The following is a 21,921-nucleotide window of genomic DNA, read 5'->3' on the forward strand; positions in this document are numbered from 1 at the left end:
GTCGGGTTGAGGGGTACGCAGTGGAAGGTGGTAGTAGTGAGGATGATCCAGATACTGCCAGAACAATTACATCTTGTAAAATGTAGGAGGTGGAGGGGTTGAAGCCACCATCAGCACAGTCTTCATTAATTATTCATATGTGCTTAGTGCAAAGGGGAGGGATAATGGTAGTGTAAGACATTCAGACAAACCAAGAAAACTTGCAGTGACTTTTCTTTGCAAGAATGGTAAGTTGTGAAACAGAAAATGAAAGACTTAACTCCAGAGGTTATTACAAAACCAGCATATTGCATGACATCCAGTTAATTAAAATTGTCAAACTAGCTCCCAAATTGAATTTGGTGCCGTAGGCTATTGATCCAAAGACAAAGAGATTAGAGTTATGGAAGACAGTTGAACCCTGACTAAGGGAACCAAATCAGTCTTTTTGTTTGTTGTAGTAACAAAATGAGGACTGGTAGCTTCCTAGAAAGGTTATAAACTACATTTTCAGGGAATGACTTTTTTCATATTTGGTATGAATGCTGGAATATTCGTTATGAGCTTATTACACGTGAAATATGTCTCTAAATAAGAGTGGAAGACAGTAAGCATTCAAGTTTATACCTTGAGCAAGCTGGGACTGCTCTTTGTCCAAGTCTTAGATGTCTAGTTTATTATTTTGCCCTTGTTATAGAAAATTTCAAATAAAACAATGTATCACAGATTAGGGCAAAATTAAACAATTGCACTGCAACATAATTATTGCAATATACTGAAGAAGAAAAATAGTTTCATGCAACATACTAAGGAAGTTGTTTCATTAAGACTCAGTACTCTGCAGAATAGGCAAAAATGCTAAATGATGCAAGAAAAGAGTTCCCTCTGGCATGTGGACAAGTTCATGCAATTGTCAGCTGCAGCGCTAGCATTGAGCACTGCGGTTGCTGAATCATGAATCTGACTGGAAAATTATATCAGAACTTTAGACTCAGCAAATGGGCTACCTTTGCATGCTGCAGTAACTTGATCCAGACTTCCTAGGGGATGTTTTCTGAATTGATTTATTTAGAAGAAATAATAGAGCTCCTGAGGTCACATTAATCTGTAAAAGGCTTCATTATAAGTTCAGAAGATATACACACAATTTGTGTAGGAAAGCAAATAAGGACTATATAGTGGTCTTTTGCAGTATTTTATAATACTTTTTAGATCGCAGTAAGTAAAAGATTGTTTGGTTTCCTGATGTGGATGTAAAGAAGGGAGATCTTGATGAAAAGTATTGTATTTTCTAGAAAGGGGTAGTTTATTACAAGAGTGAAAAATACTGAAGAACAAACACCAATTTCTATATACAGATGATTGTCTTCTAAAAACTTCTTGAAAAACTACTTGTGTGAGAAAGATAATTATGATTTACTTGTTAAAAAGCATGGCTTATGCATTCTCACTGATGGAAAGGTAAATGTAGTGATTGCTTTCTGTGTAGTACTTTGATTTAATTATGCACAGTAGTCTTAGGAATTTCATTCAGAATCTGAATAACTCATTAAATAAGATGCAAAATGGAAATAATGCTGTACATACTTAAACAAAAAGCATTTACATTTTTGGTACTTCCTTGAGTTGTTATAATTGCAGAAAGAATGGGTCCAATATGCTTGCTGAAATTCAGATGACACATGACACCAGAATTAAGAATATTTTGATGATGAATGGTACTTTTTCCAAACAATGTGTGAGAGAGACAACCACACTTAAGGGTTTTTAATAAAACTTTTTGCTAATACTCTTTATCTTTAGTTTAACTGGGGTTATTGTTGATAGATATTAAAGACCAACTACTTAAATGAGGTAAATTAGTATAATTCACTTTTCCTTATGTTAGCTTTACTGACACATAGCAGCAGAATTTCTGGCATTTAAGAGCGTCTAATTTTACTAGTCCTTTTTCTTTAGAAAAGACAAAGTAATGCTTTAGATGTTTTAATGCTTCATATTTCTTGGTTTCTTTCTAAACATTCATGGCTTGAACAGTCTGTTAATGTTGCTCTTGATGCTTTGTTTCTGTTCAGAGAAAATAAAAATACACTTCTTGTTTACTCAGTTGAAACATTCCTATGAAGCCAGTTTATTTTACCCTCAGTCATGATAAGTAGTTCTGTAAGCCTCTAACAGTCTAATCAATTTATTCCTCAGTGATTTTTGGAATTTTGGGGATTAGTAATTCTGCTGTCCAAGTCTGCCATTAAGACCCCCTTCTAGAAGCTTCCTAGCCTCTGGGGTACAGAATCATGTTTGCTCTTTCTGACTTTATAAATCTTTGCGTTTTCGACAAAGTGAGTCTGCTTTAGTTTGATTCATGTAGGGTGCTTTGACACAAAGTAGCCAGTAGCTTTGGCAATAGAGCACACTTTTAGAAGGTGGGGAGATGTGAGTTGACTCTCCTCAAGGTGACCTGGGAAATTGGTCAGCAGTTGGGAAACCTGGGTTTAGCGCTGTAGTTATTAGCCAGAGAGGGGCATTGGCATGTAATGGTCAATGTTTTGAAAGGAAAGCTGCTCTTAACTCTTTATTTTGTGAGTATCCATCTTGTCACTCAGATGTGTTCTGAGCATGCTTGAAGTTCTCTGCCCACTTTAAGGAGAGCTTAGACAAGAGCTTAGTTGTTTCAGGAGAGGAGAGCTCAATTTAACTCATTCTGTGATGAAAACCAGGCAGGTACAGAGAACCTGCACTTTTAATTCAGAGGAAAGCATGTAGCATTCACTAGAGGTTAGTTGGCATCTGAGGAAGGCTTTTCTGGATCAGAACTTTAAGATTTAATATGTACCAATTCTTCTCTGTAGTATTTTGGTCTCCTGCTTTGTCCTGTTCCTCCCCCTATATACACACATATTGCAACTTCCCTTACATTCTTGTGGAGAAGTGGAAGACTATACACAGAGCTTCATTGCATGACCATTTCGTAGCACATTTTGCACTAATTCTATTCAGCCTAATTCCTGCATCAGTTGACAGTTCAAACCTTGCAACATTCAGCAGAGTCTCCCTTACTCCATATCATTGGGGCCTGTGAGAACTGACGTTTTAGATCACAGTTTTGGCTGTAGTTTGCCTAATTTTTTTTTTTTGAGAGTCTCTAACATTTAAACACACTTGTAGGTAATTTAAATGTTACTGTTTTTTAAATAAAAGGCAGGACCTTGTATAAAACATAATTGCTGACTTGCTTAGAGAAACACAACAATCCTGCCTTTTTTTGAATAATTTGGATTTTGCATCTATTTGGAATTTTATGCAATTAAAATCAAGAGTTAACTTTTAGTACCCATTTGATAATGTACAGTTAAAATGCAACTGTACACTTTACTGTTGCTAAACTGAATTCACTTTCTGGCTCATTCATCATTAGTGATATTAGTACCTACAGTCTAATGATGTAACATTTTAATTGATAAATTTTTAGTGAGACAAAATGAGTAGAATCCAGATCTATGCCAAATACATGCCAGGAGATTGATGAATACTGTATCACTTGTAATTTTAACAGACCTGGAAGGCATCAAGAAACAGTTAAGTGCTCATGTAACTTGCATTACATAAGATTTTTACAGAATCAATTTACAGCAAAGAAATGCACTTAAAAAAATCAAGAATGCTGTGACTTCAACAAAAGAATACCCCATGTTATGGCTTGAAGACTTATATAAATTAGAATTTACTGGGCACAGTTTTTCCCCCTATAAGCATTAGGGCTAGTCATTGGTATTTACTTTAGTAATGACTGCTTTTAAGCAACAGACATTAAATCAGGGTGATTTTGTGTGTGGGTGATTGTTTGTTTGTTTTTAAACATTATTAGGGTGGAGAGCATTGTTACTACCATGGAAATATCAGAGGTATCAAGGATTCCAAAGTTGCTCTTTCAACTTGTAATGGACTTCAGTAAGTGCACGTTCACATTTTTCAAGCAAGGCTATTAACTAATTATTACTCTTGAATATTATCTCTTAATATGTGAGGGACTGAAACTCTACAGGCCTAAAGATTTTTGATGTTTTGAAATGCTAGGATCAGCTATGCCAAACTGCTAGCGTTTTTTTCAGTATCATTGGGATTAGTCTTTTGATGCTGTCTCATGAAATCTTTGAATATGGTAAGTCCGAATAAATATTTCACCAGATGATTTATTATGCTAAAGGATAAATGAGAATTGTACTTTAGCAGTTTGCATGTTCAGTATACATGTATGATTGTGTCAGCCAATAGAAAAAATGATCTTTTTGTTAGATTGTACAAGGAGAAAAAAATCTAAGAAGTTAGTCCTTAGGATTAGTTACTGTTAAGTGCAACTTGGCTGTTGTTTATATTCTGCATCCTGATGTGTGCCTTAGGGCTTCCTCTTTATAAGGTCAAATCTTTACTCTTTTTGGTGCTTTATCATTACATTGCCATTACATTCAGTGGTTAGTTCATTAAAATGTGCCTGATCTCATAAAAGAAATTTCTTAGCTTTAGCCACATGTGGTAGTATTGAACATATATGGAATTTATTTTAATATTGATCAGTTTTTCAGCCCTAAATTTGGTTTTGTCTTGTCAAAAACCATATCTTGGAGTCAAATTAATTGCCAGGTAATTCTAAATATCAGTTATTTTTCTCCATATTCCAGTGGCATGTTTGAAGATAGTACTTATTTGTACTTGATAGAACCGATGGATCTGATCCACAGTGCAGTAAGTTTACTTTAATTTATTTGGTTTGGGAAAGAGTGGAATAGCGAAGGAATAGCAAATAAAAGTATTAGAATAAATCAATAAATGAGTGACCTCTCTCATGCTTTCGTAAGTATTCTAAAACAATTGGAATTTAAGGCAAGAAATGTCTTAAGTGTGAATTACCTAAGATTTTTATCTGCTTTTTTTTTAAATCTTTCTTCTCTGAGTTACTGTTGATCATCTAGATGTTGGGAGTGGACTAATAAGACTGTTTCCATAGCAGATGATTACAGACTGTCAAAAAGCGTTTATTAGTTTGCTCTAGTACTTGAACTAAAGGATTTATAAATTTGTAGAAGGGATCTCTGGACGTCATTTATTCATTCTTCTCTAAATAACTGGGTCAGATTGCTCTTGACCTACCGTGTTATTATTTTTGTACTTGATGTTAAGTGTTATAATACAGCTGTTCCTAAAATTTTAGCTGTTAATAAAACTGACTCAATTTCACAGACAGTAGTAAAACCAGGTAGATTTCTACCTCTTGAATGGTTCAGAGATTTGAGTGATTTTCAGTGAAATGATTCTGTGAGATTGAGACAGAGAATTCTTAAGGTCTGTAGGGTATATTCCAGACGCTGTATCACAGCTCTCAAGCTTGTCTCACTCTGGTACTTACCAGTATATGAAAAATAATGTAATGCTGTAGAAATGGTACGTTTTAATGACTGTAAAGCTGAACTTACAGTCCAAGGAAAGATCTGCAAAATCTTTGAGTCTTGACACTCAAAAAAACTGGATCAACATTCAGAGGAATCAGTATCATTTGGATGGTCAATTATTGGGCTGTAAATTAAACTGTAGAGACACGGGAAAATACTACATCCCAAAAGATTTCTCATTCTCCTCAGGAACAATATTACATGCTATGTGTTAACCTATGTAATGCATTTTCATGGAGCACATACAAAGGTTGTAAGGCTGAAAACTGACAGCACAGATAAAGTAAATCCATGGAGATTATATTTATACAACAGTATACATATAGTAAGCAGAGGAGAATTTGACTAAGATGTTTTCTTGCTTGGGTGGACAAAGGAAACCAGGATATCTCTCTCTGTGATATTTCAGTAAAACTTGGAAGTAGAGCAAAAGTTCTAGTTATAAAAGAGACCATCTGCCAACTCTGTTGAGGATTGAAGTGGAATTCTAAGTAATAAGACAACAGATGAGATTAATATTTTTCTCAAAACTACTGAAGATCAAAATAACACAACTACAGAATGCTCATTTTTTTGGTTGTACTGTGTGAGGTAAATATCTTGAACACAGCCTTGAGTGTGTAGTTTATTCAGCTTGTTTAATCTTAACTGTAGCAGATAGTATATAAAATTCTGCCCCCCCCCCCCCCCCCAACCCCGAACCAACCTAAGAGCAAAAATACGCAGTATTTTCCTTCAGTGTGTTATGTATTTCTTACGGAAGTTACAGAACAGTAGCATCCTACCCTTTGAAAAGAATTGCTTGTTTTGGCAGGTTCTGCAGAGGAGGTATTATGGAAGAAAAGATAGATGTTTGCTAGAGCTGATACCAAAATGCAATAATTTGGGGCATGACAGACTTCTAAAGAGAATATGCATTAAAAGTCTTCTCCATTTTAAGTGCTGTATACACCAATAAAACAGGGTGAAATAATCCTCTTAAAGATAGTGTATTGATTATTTTCTTGCATTTTGCTGCAATTAGAAAGGTATGATTTTGTCATAAATAGTAACAGTTGCTTTTGATCTGTGGGAGGAAGATTCAACTATATATATACTCTCTAACTTGATTTATTGGAATAAATGGTCTGTGTTCTCTAACACTAAGGCTTTTAAAGGACTTTTCTCAAGTAATCTCAAAGACATCTGTGATACTTCGGTTTTATAGGCCAGTAAACGTGTTGAAGCAGCGAGACTCCATGATTTGCTCAGGATTGCAAATAGATTGCTTCAGATTAGTACTATGCTAAATTGCATTTTATGGAAAAATAATAAAAGTGATACATACTGAAGGAAGTGCCTCACTTTTTGCTTGACATTATTAATTAGAAGAAAATGTGACATATTTTTCTTAACAGGAAAGTAAAAGCAGGCCACATATCATCCAAAGAACTTATGGAACACAAGCCTCCAAGCAGTTGCAGGACCTTGGTATGTTTTTTGCTTATGTTAGGAGTTTTTCAACATGGGAAATAATTGTATATATAATTTGAAAAATTTGAATATTAGGCTAACAGTCTATATAAAATAGCTGATTATTTAGAAAAACTTGAAAAATAGGTACTAACCTAACTTTTCACAATTATTGTAATGGAATTTAGAGTTGTTAAAAAGCAGCTGAAAGATTTCCATCCGTGAAGACCTGTATTTAGCTTTCTTCTGCAAATCATTTAATCAGTAATATTAATACTATTGAGGACACGAGATAGAAGAAAACATATATTCTAAGTCCAAGTTGCAATCTCTTTACCTCCCCTTGCATGCTTTAATTCTAACTTCAGATTTCTAAATGACTTGAGTTTTCATATGAGATATTTTACATTTGTGTATTTTAAAAAATGAACTTTTCAATATCAAAAGCTCTTCTAATTTTGGTGATCTTAATCTACTTTAGGCTTGGAAAGTGTACATAAGTAGTTTAAAATAATGCCATGAAATTCTTAAATTGTAATTTGTACAGAGACTGAATCTACTTCTGAATGGCCCTTTCTGTCTGAACTACAGTGGCTGAGGAGAAAGAGAAGAAAGAGAGCAGTGAGTAGAAGTGTGACCCTGAGTTAAGACCATTCATAAAAACAAAACCATTAATTTCCACATTTTTTAATGTTGAGACAACATAAGCTTTAGAAAACAAGTATTTTGGTAGCTTAATATTGTCACATAATACAATTATCAAATGATAAAACAAGATGATTATTTTAAAAATATAGACTATTTGGAGAAAAGTGGATAATCTTTCTAAAGTGACACCAATACTATATATCAATTGAATGGAAGTTCAGTAGTGAAAATGAGTTTAGAATTTTAAGTTTTGAGTCTGCTTGAAAATAAAGAATAATTTTGAATGAATTCTTGCTACTTTGTAGATATCTGACTTTATTTTCATTTGGCTCATTAAGTAGCATGATTAAATTAAAAATCCAAATGAGGACACCCAGAACGGGGTTATTGAGAGAAGTGGACAGTCCTCATGATCTGCACGTGCATAGTTGTCAGTTAGGGGAATAATTCAGTTAAAGAAGATTAATCTATATTTATTCACTGAGTTGCACAATCCACAACGTATTTTTTGAGGGCGCATCTGTTTTTAGTAACTTCCTTCCTTATTAAATCTGTAATGAATAGTACAGTAGACCAAGAGATTTTAGTGTTTGAGATTTTTTTCCTTTGTGAAAATAACAGAGGGGGGAAGCAGTGGTGGCTTCTGTGCTGAACCAAAAAGAATAGACTCTAAACATCCTCAGTGATGTGACTCAGATTCTCAGCCAATGTCTATCATAACTTACTAAGTTACTGGAGCTATGATTATTTACCATAGTTGAACGTCTGACCCAGTTTTTACAGGTTTACACTATGTAATATTTATGGGTAATCCTATTAAATCAGCTGCAGTTATTTTTGAAAATAACTACATTTTCATGATTTCTCAGAGAACTTCTTTAATCCATCAGGTATCTCGTGGTATCTTTGAAGAAATGAAATATCTGGAGCTCATGATAGTCAATGACCATAAAATGGTAAGTATATCAATTCAGTGGTAATCTTCCTTTTGATTATAATTTGTAGGTTGATGTACATTGCTGTGCTGCAGCAGGTACTTTTGGGTCAAATATTTCATTTATCAGCAGCTGTTATTACAGTATCAGCAGCTGTTACATAGTATTTGTATTGTAAGACACAGTATAGGCCATAATACTTAATAATGCTTAATGTTACCTAAGATTTTCTACAGCAATTATATATTCAAAATATGTCTGAAACACTTTGGTATCATACAGATAATTTAATATGCCCATAACCACCAAAGTAAAGCAACAAAACATTTATGTCCAGAACAAACACACTAAACATTCTAAAATTCCATCCTATCCTTAAAGTAATAAGGAAAGAGGTCGGAACTTGTTATTTTGAGTTTAGTTTTACTAGCTGAAGTTTTAATGCAGCAAAGCATATAGGCAAAGCTATCTGATTGTTCTTCCTGGCTCTTCCACACTTACAAAACAGGATTCATAATGAAGTGCAAGATAAGTTGTTTGTTCGACTCAGAAAGTGTTTGTCATTTGATTTTTTTTTTTAAAAAAAAAAAGCGCCCCCTTTTTTTTTCCTTTTTGTCTTGACTGGAAAAAATCAGACCAAGTGACACTTGTTATTTAAATGTTACTGCTTTCACTAATGATGCCAAGTAAGCCTATCAAAGTGTCCCTGTGTTACCCTTGTGAAAAATCAGGAAAGAGGAGCCTGGGGAGTAATAAGGTTTATAAACTTAAACAACTGTTTTATAGACCCTTTTTGAAAAGCATCACAAATTTGAGTCCAATAGCTACGTTTTAAGTAGAGCATATCTGTTATGGAAAATCAGTGTAGGTTTACAAGTTTTCTAGTAATGAAGAATATACTGCAACCTACAGCAAGTTACTCTAAAACCAACTTGATTGTGCCTTGTTCTGAGCCCTTGTCTCACTTAGCTTTCTCATCTGTTCATTGACTAAGAGGCAAATAAGGATCATCAGCTTTTAATATGACTGCTTCTGCGTGAGCAAGACTTTTTTAAAATCAAATTCTGTTGATAAAACAGTTTCTGCTTATTTTATGTGCAAAGAAAATAAACTTGTAAGTTTCTGTAAGAGCTCCTTCTCTCACTCTACTGCATGTTTTCCCAATGCTTTATGTTGTTGGGGGCTCTTTTGTCAACATGGAAGGATGATTTTCAAGACCCAGAAATAGCAGGTATCACAGAATCTTTCAGGTTGGAAAAGACCCTTGGGATTATCGAGTCCAACCATCAGCCCTACTCTACAAAGTTCTCCCCTACACCATATCCCCCAGCATCTCATCTAAACGACCCTTAAACACATCCAGGGATGGTGACTCCACGACTTCCCTGGGCAGCCTATTCCACTGTCTGACCACTCTTTCTGTGAAAAATTTTTTCCCAATGTCCAGTCTAAACCTCCCCTGTGGCAGTTTAGAGCCATTCCCTCTTGTTCTATCACTAATTACCTGTGAGAAGAGACCAGCACCAACCTCTCTACAATGTCCTTTCAGGTAGTTGTAGAGAGTGATGAGGTCTCCCCTCAGCCTTCTCCTCCTCAAACTGAACAGTCCCAGCTCCTTCAATCGCTCCTCATAGGATTTATTCTCCACGTCCTTCACCAGCTTCGTTGCCCTCCTCTGCACTCGCTCCAGCACCTCAATCTCTCTCTCGTATTGAGGTGCCCAAAACTGGACACAATACTCCAGGTGTGGCCTCACCAGTGCAGAGTGCAGGGGGACTATCACCTCCCTACTTCTGCTGGTCACACTATTTCTAATACAAGCCAGGATGCCGTTGGCTTTCTTGGCCACCTGGGCACACTCTTGGCTCATGTTCAGTTGCTTGTCAATTAAAACCCCCAGGTCCTTTTCTTCCAGACAGCTCTCCAGCCACACCTCTCCAAGCCTGTAGTGATGCATGGGGTTGTTGTGGCCCAAGTGCAGGACCTGCCACTTGGCTTTGTTGAAGCTCATCCTGTTAACATTGGCCCACCGATCCAATCTGTCCAAGTCTCTCTGTAGAGCCTCCCTATCCTCATGCAGATCGACACTCCCGCTTAACTTGGTGTCATCTGTGAACTTACTGATGATACACTGTATGTCCTTATCAAGATCATCAATAAAGATGTTAAACAGAAATGGTCCCAGCATTGAGCCCTGAGGATCACCACTTGTCACCGGCCGCCAGCTGGATTTAACTCCATTGACCACCACTCTTTGGGACCGTTCATCCAGCCAGTGCTTGGTCCAGCAGACCGTACGCTCATCCAGGCCATGGGAAGCCAGTTTTTCTATGAGAATTCTATGGGGAACTGTGTCAAGTGCTTTTCGAAAATCCAGGTAGACAATATCCACAGCCTTTCCCTCGTCCAATAGTTGGGTCATCCTGTCATAGAAGGAGATCAGGTTTGTCAGGCAGGACCTGCCTTTCATAAACCCATGCTGACTAGGCCTGATCCCCTGGTTGTCCATTATATGACTTGTAATGGCATTCAAGATGATCAGCTCCATGACCTTCCCTGGTACCGAGGTCAGACTGACAGGTCTATAGTTTCCCAGATCCTCCTTTCTGCCTCTCTTGTAGATGGGTGTTACATTTGCTACCCTCCAGTCCAGTGGGACCTCCCCAGTTAGCCATGACTTCAGGTAAATCATGGAAAGCGGCTTGGCGAGCACATCTGCCAACTCTTTCAGCACCCTTGGGTGTAACCCATCCAGTCCCACAGACTTGTGTGCATCCAAGTGGTGTAGCAGGTCTCTGACCACTTCCTCTTTAATTGTGATGACCTCATTCTGCTTCCCTTCCCCGTCTCCCAGCTCATGAGGCTGGGAATCAGCACAGGATGCAGTATTTTGTGTTTGTTTCAGTGCTGAATAGACAGATAGTACAACCTTCCGTAATCTGTTTAATAAATCATAGAAATAGTCTGGGCAAAAATAACCTATACTTAATCTGTGTCAATTCAGCAATGTGGGGGGAATTTGAATGGGTGGAAAGAGTAGAACAGAATTTTCTTCAACTGTTTTCACTTGTAAGCCACCTGGTAGGAAACTCAGTTCTAAGAGCACTCATGTGTTAGCTGTTTAGGGGTAGGGCACAGTAACTGAAGTTACAGACATTTTGTTGTCTTGTTTGAGGTTTGTGGTTGGTGTTCCTTATGAAGAGATAATATTTCTATGTCTGTCTGTTTCCTCTGGCCTCTCCTATTACAGACATGCTTGAAGGACAACCATCTTGTTCACTACACTTGTTACAGACACTAACTGTTGTTTTCAGAGCCTTTCAAGGCTTTATTTGTTAGAAGTTTAGATTTTTTGCTTCAGAGTTGTCAGTGACTCAGAAGCAAATAATAATTCTTTTCAAGGAGTAAAATGAACATACTTAAGGAAGTGTTCACAATTACAAGTTAAAAGCCGATCCAGGAACTCACTAAATGTACTTTCAAGATTTTCTGCTTACCAGTAGAGGGCATATTTCTCTTGTATCAAGGTTCTATGTTGGAAGAAGTATCTTGAACCTCTTTGGCCACTGTGGTGTTAAGTGGTTAATACTGTGTATTTTCACAAAATTTTCCTTTCCTGTAACACTAAAGACACAGCTAAACGTATTTATTTAGGTTGTTATGTTACACTTTTTACTGACTTAGCATAGTTTCTGTTTTAGGAGCTGTGTTTAAACACATTATGGTGTACATTGCTGTTGATTTTGGTATTTAAATACTTTCACGAAAATGCAGAACGTTTTCCAAAGCATATTACTTATATCTTTCCACTTATAAGAAAGTTTGGGATTGGCTCAAAACAAACAACAAAAGCCACCCTTCCCCCCTCCCCATTATTTTGTTCTAGTATCATGGTTAACTAGGGAGCAGAGTCTCATAATATGGATACTCTTCTCAGTGTACATACTAAGCACCTACTAGCACTGTAGCTGAAAGTGCTTTGTTTTGAGAATAGTTATAGGGGATGGGGGTCTCTGCAAACCTATGTTGCAGGATCTTTTGGTATTAAAACCTGCTGTGAATGTGCTGAAGCATTGTGGAACTTAACAGCGAATAACTGCTTATGTAAAAAATCTATCTTCCTGCAGTCAGATGAATGTGTGTCATCAACAAGTTTGATGAACTTTTTGTTATTTCTATGGCATTTTGTCCATATAAAACTAGATTGCTTGTGCAAAAATAACTGGAATTTAAAGGGATGGAAAACTTGTTATCTAACAATATGGTGTGGGTGGGTGTGTCACTCATCTGACTTTCAATTTGAGAAACAGATTATTTAATTTTAAAAGCATGTATGTCTGTCTTCCAGTTTTACGTTCACCTTTGCACCAAGTATAATTCTTGAAAACAGGATTTGTCTGTTTTGTAATTCTACTTTGAGAAGGTAGTTATCATTTAACTTACTTGATGAGAGTAGCTACTCAGTGGCTCAGAGAAGAGTCATACCCTCTTGTTTCAACGCCTCTTTTTGGGTACTGTGTTTCGGAGTGGGAATAGCTGACACTTTCATGGAACTTGATAACATTTGCTTATGAAGTGTTGAGATTTGTTGCTTTTTAACCCGTAGTTGAAATTAGTAAGAGTTTTTTAATGAAGACTTCTTGCCTTCTTTGTTCTATGCAATTTTGTGTTCCTTTTCTGTGAAATCTTGAAGACTTATTTTTCCTGCCTGCAAATCATATTAAGCAATGCCATTTTGGTTTATAATTTTACAGGTTTTTTTGAAAGTCATGGATTCATGTTCAGATACCATAGCAGCACCTTTGGAAAATTTGACTTGGAACAGAGGGGACTTGTGGGCAGAATGAGGAAAGACATGAAACAATTTTAATCACATACATAGAAATTAGAAGGCAGAACTTATAATACAGCTCATCTAAGGCTATAGAAATGGAAAAAAATTGAAGTTGAAACTTAAGATATTCAGCTTAACTCTTTCCACATTCAAACTCATACTTACTTTTACTATGCACTCCCACTTCCTTTTTGCCTTTTGGTATAACTAATGCTACTTGTCATAAAAGTCTTGTACTAGAGTAGAGAAAGAATGCTTTTGCAAAGAGCTGTACATGGGACAAGTGGTAAGTGCTTCCTCTTCATGTGTCATAATTATAATCATGGAATGTGGCTAGTATGGCCTGACATTTACCTCGTCAGGTTAAGCACAGTTTTAACAACCATGGGTACAACATTCTCTCAATTTTGAGCTCATGTTTATGTTCATGTTTACCTGTAATTTTGTATCGAACATTTGAACTCTGATTCTAACTAGGGTATTACTTGTGGCTAAATGCTCCTTTTATAGATGTGAGAGGCTGTCTAGCATACATGGCTCCCTTTATCTTCCAGGGATTCTTGAATGTGAGATATAGACTGTGATCTGAAAAGCTTTTTGAGTTTTCCCTCACACTTTCTTAAAATATTAATTTTCCTTTCTTGCTATAAAAATAAAGAATTAGTAATAAATATTTAAGTTCTCACTGTGTTCTACTTTTTCTTCTCCTTTTAGTTCAAAAAGCACCGTTCTTCAAATGCATACACAAACAATTTTGCAAAGTCTGTGGTAAACCTTGTAGATGCTGTAAGTATCAATGTTTCTTCTGAAAGCTGTATCACTGACTTTGTTAGTTTAGTACTGTATTTAAGAAGGTAACATTAGCAGATATCAGGATAAAAAAAAAGAGAAGCTATAAAAATTATATTTTAAAACTAATTTCCAGTTCCTCTGCAGAAGAATAGCCTGGGGTGAATGTGTAAGAAACCACCAAAATATCCTTGGCGTTTTTCTCAAAGCTTGCCACTGCCGGAGTTTGCTCTTGGCAGGGGGGGTTTCAAACTTGAAGGAGCTTTCAGTATCTTGTCACTGCTTAATAATGAGATTTAATCGAGTTTAGATTTGTGAAGCAAATCTAACCACAAGTGGTTGAATCTGCAAGTATAGTTCACAAAGGATACACATATCTATTGGAAGAAAAAGAGAGTGTGAATAAAAATTCTCCTTTATAAATCTATTTATAGCCTAAAACCAAACAAAATACCATTGTAGTACATTGTAAATGAGTGGCACCAACGCAGATACCATACTTGTATCTGTGACTAAATTTAGAACAATTTCACATAGAGCATATAAACTAAAAGTAAGATTTGTGGTAAAATTTTATTTTTTCTCTATTTGATACACATGTAGTGAGCACACACATTTCAGAGCTGTGTTTGTAGTGAAAATAGAATAGATTCTCTAGTAGTGATGAATACAAAGCTAGTAAAATTCTGACTCTTAAGTCCCCTTTCCATGTGACATTATTAATACCAATAGAACTGTGTGATATGATTCAGTGCAAAACACTGTCAACAGTTCATTTAGTTTGGAGGAAGCAGTACAGTATTTGTTCTTAGTGTCTTGCTTATAAAGTATTATGTATATTGAAAATTTAGGTGACTATATTTATAATACATGAAATACTGGAAGTGTTTTGGAATAATTTTGTGTAATGGTCTGAAAATGCCAGTAGTCTGAAGAAAAGTTACTGGAGCAGATAAAAATATAAATAATTGAAATAATATTTCTGCAATTTATATTGGATATTCCCAAAGAAAGGGTGGTATCTTCACTTCTTTCTCATCTGGTCATTATTTCTTTGTATTTCTTCTGCATCTTAACAAAAGTTGTTTATCTTTCCTTTCTCTGACTGTTCCTTCTGTTTTTCCATTTTTATTTGCTGTATGTCTGTATACAGAAACATTCAGCTTCTCTCTAGTGTAGAATTCAGTCCCCTCATAGAGATCTTGCAAAATGACATCTTAATGGCCTTTTCTTTAAAGGAAACATGAAAAGGAGAAGGAATTTCTGCCTTGTTATTCCCGTGTGTTCATAGAGTGGGCTGTATTTCTTACTAATATTGGGAAAACGATAATGGTTTTCAGAGGCTTCCAGGTTCTCTGCCCCCTCTTCCATTTTTTCCTTCCTTCCCATTTGCTTGAGGAAATACGGTTTTCCTCTCAGCAAACACAAGTAAAGTCTACATTGATCCACCCATATGTAATTTCTGGGGTTTAATTTTACTGATTTTTCTCATGTCATTAACCATTCTCTGTGTATGTCCTCAACCTGTCTCCCTCAGATTGAAGCATATTAATACTCTGTTTTTTCCTTTAAAGTTAGGGGACAAAATTGAGCTTTACTGATTGCTCTCTATTGCTTGCTCTTATTTATTGCATTTTTTCCTAAACTGAATATTATACATTGACTTTTTTATAAGGATAATGCTGCCTTGGTACAAAACATTGGCATGCTTGTCAGTGCTAGCTTATTCCATATAAATATTTATCATAAATGCAGGAGGATATTTGCAATTCAAGTTGTGTATTGTAGGTATAATTTGTCAAAAAGATAATAATAAAGCATATATGTAATATGCCTCATGGAAGTGACCAAATAACTTGCCTTTTGTGTATTCTATGCATTAGGCAGCCAATATATTAATTATCCATTGCTTTAAGATCATAACTAAGTATGATTAGTTCTTAGTGTCCCATGTAGGACTTTGGATGGGCAGACTGTCTGTTGCGGATAAGGAATGTATCTTTTGTCAATCTGCAAGTTCTGAATTACCTTAGTTAATAAAATTTAGCATTTTATGATCTGAACCTAGAGAGCAGCAGTTTTATTTCAAAATCAATATCATGCACAAAGTTAAAATGGATATTTTAAAGCTGTTTTGTAATTATTATGGCCTGATTGTTTCCTTGTCTATTGCTACAGTGACATTAAAATTAACAGAAAAACTAATATTCTTACTTAATTCTCTCACATTACTTGAGTAGCATTAAGTGATCATACTATAAATGAAAATCAGGCATTATGTGAATTAAATTTGGGATATATCGGAGAACTGAGAAATCATTTAATCTTGATTTAAGAATTGGCTTTGGCTGTTTCTTGTCTTTGAGATCTTTCTTTTCTTTTTCTTTGAGATCCCCTAGTGTACATTTCTTTTTTACATTTCTTCTTTGCTGATTTTTGTACTGATTTTCTGCAAACTCAATGGTGAAATTATTTGACATGAGAATATTAAAGAAAAGGGAGTAGCTCAAAAAAAAGAGCGACAAGTTTTTCTTGTCCTCTAAAACATACAATTTAAGTTGATCAGAATATTAACTTCTAGGAAATCCAAGACACTACCAACTAACTGTTTCCCCATGTTTCCCTCCTGCTTTATCCCTCTTGTCCTTCCGCTTTACTCTTACTGGCTAACTGTGTATGTTTGACCCAGTGTTCTACTCCTGTGCCTGTCCTGTCTCTGCCCTCAGATATACAAGGAACAGCTGAACACCAGGGTGGTTCTTGTTGCTGTGGAAACTTGGACAGACAGAGATCGTATTCATATTCACCCTGACCCTCTGCAGATGCTTCACGATTTCTCCAAATATCGACAGCACTACATCAAACAGCATGCTGATGCTGTGCACCTGCTCTCGTATGTACCATTACACAATTGTTTAGACTATTACAGTTTTATATACTTTTCTGTCTACTGCTTTTGTCTTCCTGTCTCGTCTTGCTTGCTTACTTTTTTCCTTGGTAGTCACTAAATCAATCAACAGCTGTCTTCCTTAGGAAGCTTAATCGGTTTTTTAACACGTTAGTCTGTTTTTAATAGGTGTAGTATATACCATGGTCATGTTGATATATATCTATAATGAAATTTTAATGTCTTTGCAACCAACCTGGAGACAGTGTCACATATTTGAAGTGTCTTCTGATGAGCCCTTAAGGACACCTAGTTTTGCTAATCAGGTGTGTAATGTACTGCTTTCCCAGTAAAGAGCAGGAGAGGGCAGAGCTGACAGTATTATGTGTTGCCACAAGAGCATTCCAGTTACTACATTTATTCACCCATGTGGCTGCAGTGATGATTTGTTAATGGAAGGTCTCCTCGTTTAGAGCTGTAATGAATTGTTCTCTTGAGGCACAATACATCTTGAGAAGAAATTCACTTGCATCATTAGGCACAACCACCACCTTGGGCAACAGTATATGTTTTACTTCATGGCATTCTAAGCAAAGAGAAGGAAGAGCGTGTTCCCCTGTGCAGTGTAAAGATCTTAAGCATTCTCCCAGCAGCATGACATACTATGAGGACGGAGTGACAAGTGTCTTCCATGTGATTCTCCTATCATTCATCTTCTGTGGAGGAAGATAAAAATAGGGGATGAAGAATTTCCTCCAGCCTCTGTTGTAGCTGTATTGCCTCAATACAGGCATTGCAACACAATGCTAATTGCATTTTTCATAACACATGTAAAGTTCTGCTGATGTGCACTCCTAATTACTTCTATGCATGTGTTATGTCACATGCTGGTGAGTCTGCCAGTGGGCAAACAGGATCTTGTCAGTAGTGCACAGTGAAAGGTACCAAATACAAACTGAAATACAGGAAATTCTATTTAAGCACAGGGAAAAAAACTTTTTCTGTGAAGGTGGTTAGATGCTGAAACAGGTTGCCCAGAGAGGCTGTGGAGTGTCCATGCTTGGAGATACTCAGAAGCCAATGGAATATGGCCCTCAGCAGCCTGCTCCAGCTGAGCCTTCTTGGAACAAGGAGGATTGAACTAGACTATTTCCAGAAGTGCCTGCCAACCTCAGCTCTTACTATGGTTCTGTCTATTGTAAAGCATCTAGCTTTAAGTATTTAGTATAGTTAAGCTGCAGTTTGAAAGTTCTGATCACTGTCAGAATATTCTGAAAAAAATAAATATATACCTCTCTGGAGTATCCTGTCATTTCAAAAAACAAAAGGGACACTGATTTGCTGTTGTAAAAGGATTTCATTTTCAAAGATTAGGGGCATTTGCTATGCATGCTGAAGGCTGTGTAGATTTATTATTATGCCTGTGAAGTTAAAATAGGTATCATTCATAATCGTTTATAGGCATTTTATAGAATAATTCATATCTTCCAGATTACATTAACTTAACTAAGTTATTTGGGGCTCATTAATAGTAAATGAAATGAGGCAGGGTTAAAAAGCAGTATTAAATTACTTTCCCTTTAGGTATACTACTCAGTCTTTTCATTTGGAGTTGAAGCATAATTAAAAAAGATTCTCAACACTGATACACTTCAGTACAGAATTACGTCCTGACAGATTATAAATTGGCATATATTGTTATGTTTTTTAAAGGAAATGTTATCATTGTATTTTCTTAGGCAGCTGATACTCTAGCTTTCTCTGCTTGGTGTGTTTGTGGGTTGGGACTGATTCTGACTCTACAAGATAAAAATAGTATTTTTGCCGAAAGTTGTATCTAATCGACTCTTTTGATGTCAGTGTTCTGTTTGTAAACTTGCAGTTGCTTTTGATGCTAGATGAGGATTGATGTGCATGCAGTGTATCATAGTATGTGTGAAAGTGTCAGCTTTCAATAGATTCTTGGTGCCCAGTGTCAATGTGTTACATTTTCTTTCTTTCTTTGTAAGGAATGTGACATTTTATTACAAAAGGAGCAGCTTAAGTTACTTTGGAGGGGTTTGCTCTGTGACCAGAGGAGTAGGAGTGAATGAGGTAATTTTTTTTTTCACAACTAAAGTGAAATAAAGCAGAAACTATACATTATAACCTCAGAGTTCATATGTTTCAGTCTTCAGGGCTTTAAAGATAACTTACATATTAAAAAGTTAGGATTCTTGCAGCCAGCCTTCTTCTGTCATTGTGAAACTACTGCTCACTGTGCTTTTCTTTTTAAAAAGCATTCCTCCTGTCTGCATTATTCTCTTAATAAGATCTTAAATTGGCTTTTAGTATATTTGACAGAAACCTAGACCCAAAAATCTGACAGGAGTATTTGAAATACATCACTGAACATCCTTTTGGGTCTTCTCACTGTAAGAGGCTCAATCTTCTGAGGTGCTGATGACAAGTAATTCTTACTGATCTTTAAGATTAAAACTAGAAAAATTTGGCCTCTGTGTATTGATTTTAAAATTATTTTTATTTTTCCTCAGTGCAGTGTTAAATTGATAATGAAAATCTCCTGTTTAAACATGGGTTAATCATACTATACAAAACTGTATTACATATATATCAAACAGACTCCTTTCTGTAGGTTAACCAGCGGACAGGGATTCCCTCAGGTTAAGAGAGGAAAATTTTTTCTGTTATTTACCTCATTGTGTTTATTTTCCTTATATGCACAAAGAATTGTGATTGGCTGTACAGAATTACTGACGTAGTAGGTATGTGGTAAGTCAGAATGAGACGATGTAGTGTTCATTACAATAACTTTATTTTTAATTGTGCTCCTCTTGAAATGCAGTATGCCCTCCCTTTGTCCATGGCACAGGAACTAGCACAAAGTCTTGCTCAGAACCTTGGAATACAATGGGAGCCAGCTGCTAGGAAACCGAGTACGTACATGGACATGGAGTCTTCTTTTGTCCTCCTTAGCTAAATATATAAACTCTTCTTTTGTAATATTTGAAACAAATACAAAACTTGCTCTAACTGTAGAACAAGAATTGCTGCTTTTGTAAATATATGCACCAAAATTTGAGTTTAACCTAAATGAGAACCACCGATTTTGCAATGATGTCAGCAATGTCCTGAGTCAGGAGCTTAGATTCATGACCAACATTCAAAGGTATAATGGTAAAAATACTATTAATTTAACTCAGAGCTCTTTATCTATCATAATGAAATCTGTAATTCCTATAGAACTATCACTGACTTCTTAAAGTACAAAAATACCTGATTTATAATTGAAGAAACAGCAAGAAGCTGTAACCTAGTCCAGAGTGACATTTGCTCAACTTGTTACCTTGCTGCTTCACAGCCAGAAAAGATCAGACTGTCGTGGCCTTAACACATGTAGAGTGTAGGTACAAAGGCTGCTGCAAAAGCCCTTTTTGGGGCTAAAGAAAATTGTTGGGTCTTTCCACTCACATCTCGTAAGCAATTTGGCTACCTTCTCTCTGTTTCTTCTTTAAAAATGTCAATGATAATACTGACTTCATTTTGGAATCACTTCAGAAATCTGTGAATTAGGAAACAATGTGGAAAAGTTTAGGGAATGTTGTTTTGTAAAGCACTGCCTTTGAATTGTGTAAACTTGCAAATTGCTAAAATATTTTCTATATTGTTTTTTTGACTAAAGGTAAAACAGAGTTGATATAATTTGAAAATCAGAATCTAATTTAACTGTAAGATAGAGGTTTTTAAAACGATAGCTTAGTTTCCTTATTTGGATACGCTTTATAAAGAAAGATTAATGAAAGACCTGGATAGAGCAGAAATAACCATATAAATAATCTGTGAATATTTTCTGCGGAGAAACAATATGGATTTGCAGTAGTAACTAGAATACACAACCTTTCTTGAAAATATTACTTCTTTGGTAGATAATTTTTATGGTAGTTTGTAACTTCTGTTTTACCAACCATAAGATGTTGATATTTTGTTTTTATTTATAAATTTGGTCACTGTTGACTTACATGCGATAGCTGTAAGTAAGCTGTAAATCCATTTTCACTCAACTACTTTTTCTAATGAATGTTTGATTGGCTGATTCACATATTACTATTAACAATTCTATACCAAAGGGAAAAGATGTGGCCTGTCCAGTAACAATTCTCCTTCAGGGTGTTCTGTACGCATTTTAGGGAGGAGGAAATATGAACATTTTTTATCATCAGTATCATGTGTACTGTACATACCCTTGTACTGCCTGTTTTAAGAACATGTAGGGAAGAACATTGCCAGCTATTTTTAGCTTTCTATACTGCCTGAAACTTTGTGTTGAGTCTAAGAACATGCACATATGGTAATTTGAAAGTACTGCGTTTATATTAAGTATATTAGTATTTCTTCAAGTTGGCTGGTTTCCTTTTTAGGGCTAGAATCTGTACAACCAAGCAACCATCTAACCTTTGTATAATTAGTCAAGATCCATTTTTATAGTGAGTACTTTATATTTATTGTAAGCATGTTTATAACTGTTTTCCTTTTCTGTTGTATTTTGGTCTTGTCTGAGAAGAGTGTGACTGCACTGAATCCTGGGGTGGTTGCATCATGGAGGAAACAGGGTATGTCATAACTATCAGTAATTGAGGCCTCTGGAATGAGTTCACGGTTTGCATTATGACATAAATATTTATGTATTGGGTTTTGTCCATGTGTTTTAGTACCAATAAATGGAAAACTAGAAGCAGTTGGAACAACCCAAACATACAGAACAATGATTTCAATTTTCATCAATTCATTCCCTTTGCTATTCACATTTTACAAAGTTACTCATAAATCTTGTATTTTGAAGTGCAGTGCAGTGTATTCACTAGTGCTTTGCTATACTTAAAATGATTGGAAAGTAAAGAATGTATATTTCTCGTTAAATAAATCAAGTTATACTTTTTACATGCAGCTTAAGCG

At 35.8% G+C, this 21,921-nt stretch overlaps 1 protein-coding gene across 5 annotated transcripts in view; it reads left to right on the forward strand.

The window, feature by feature from the left end:
• Positions 1-21,921, forward strand: part of ADAM23 (ADAM metallopeptidase domain 23) — an 82,897-nt gene that overhangs the window by 26,697 nt on the left and 34,279 nt on the right. For all 5 annotated transcript variants that reach the window (XM_074829369.1, XM_074829367.1, XM_074829368.1 and 2 more), the window contains exons 5-14: positions 3,845-3,927; positions 4,656-4,719; positions 6,821-6,893; positions 7,423-7,496; positions 8,414-8,479; positions 14,007-14,078; positions 16,808-16,974; positions 18,978-19,062; positions 19,814-19,904; positions 21,530-21,578. In XM_074829369.1, coding sequence (XP_074685470.1) covers positions 3,845-3,927; positions 4,656-4,719; positions 6,821-6,893; positions 7,423-7,496; positions 8,414-8,479; positions 14,007-14,078; positions 16,808-16,974; positions 18,978-19,062; positions 19,814-19,904; positions 21,530-21,578 — 824 coding nt within the window. The remainder of the gene's footprint in view (positions 1-3,844; positions 3,928-4,655; positions 4,720-6,820; positions 6,894-7,422; positions 7,497-8,413; positions 8,480-14,006; positions 14,079-16,807; positions 16,975-18,977; positions 19,063-19,813; positions 19,905-21,529; positions 21,579-21,921) is intronic.

This window comes from Strix aluco, chromosome 6 (genome assembly GCF_031877795.1).
Source record: "Strix aluco isolate bStrAlu1 chromosome 6, bStrAlu1.hap1, whole genome shotgun sequence".
Classification (NCBI taxonomy): domain Eukaryota; kingdom Metazoa; phylum Chordata; class Aves; order Strigiformes; family Strigidae; genus Strix; species Strix aluco.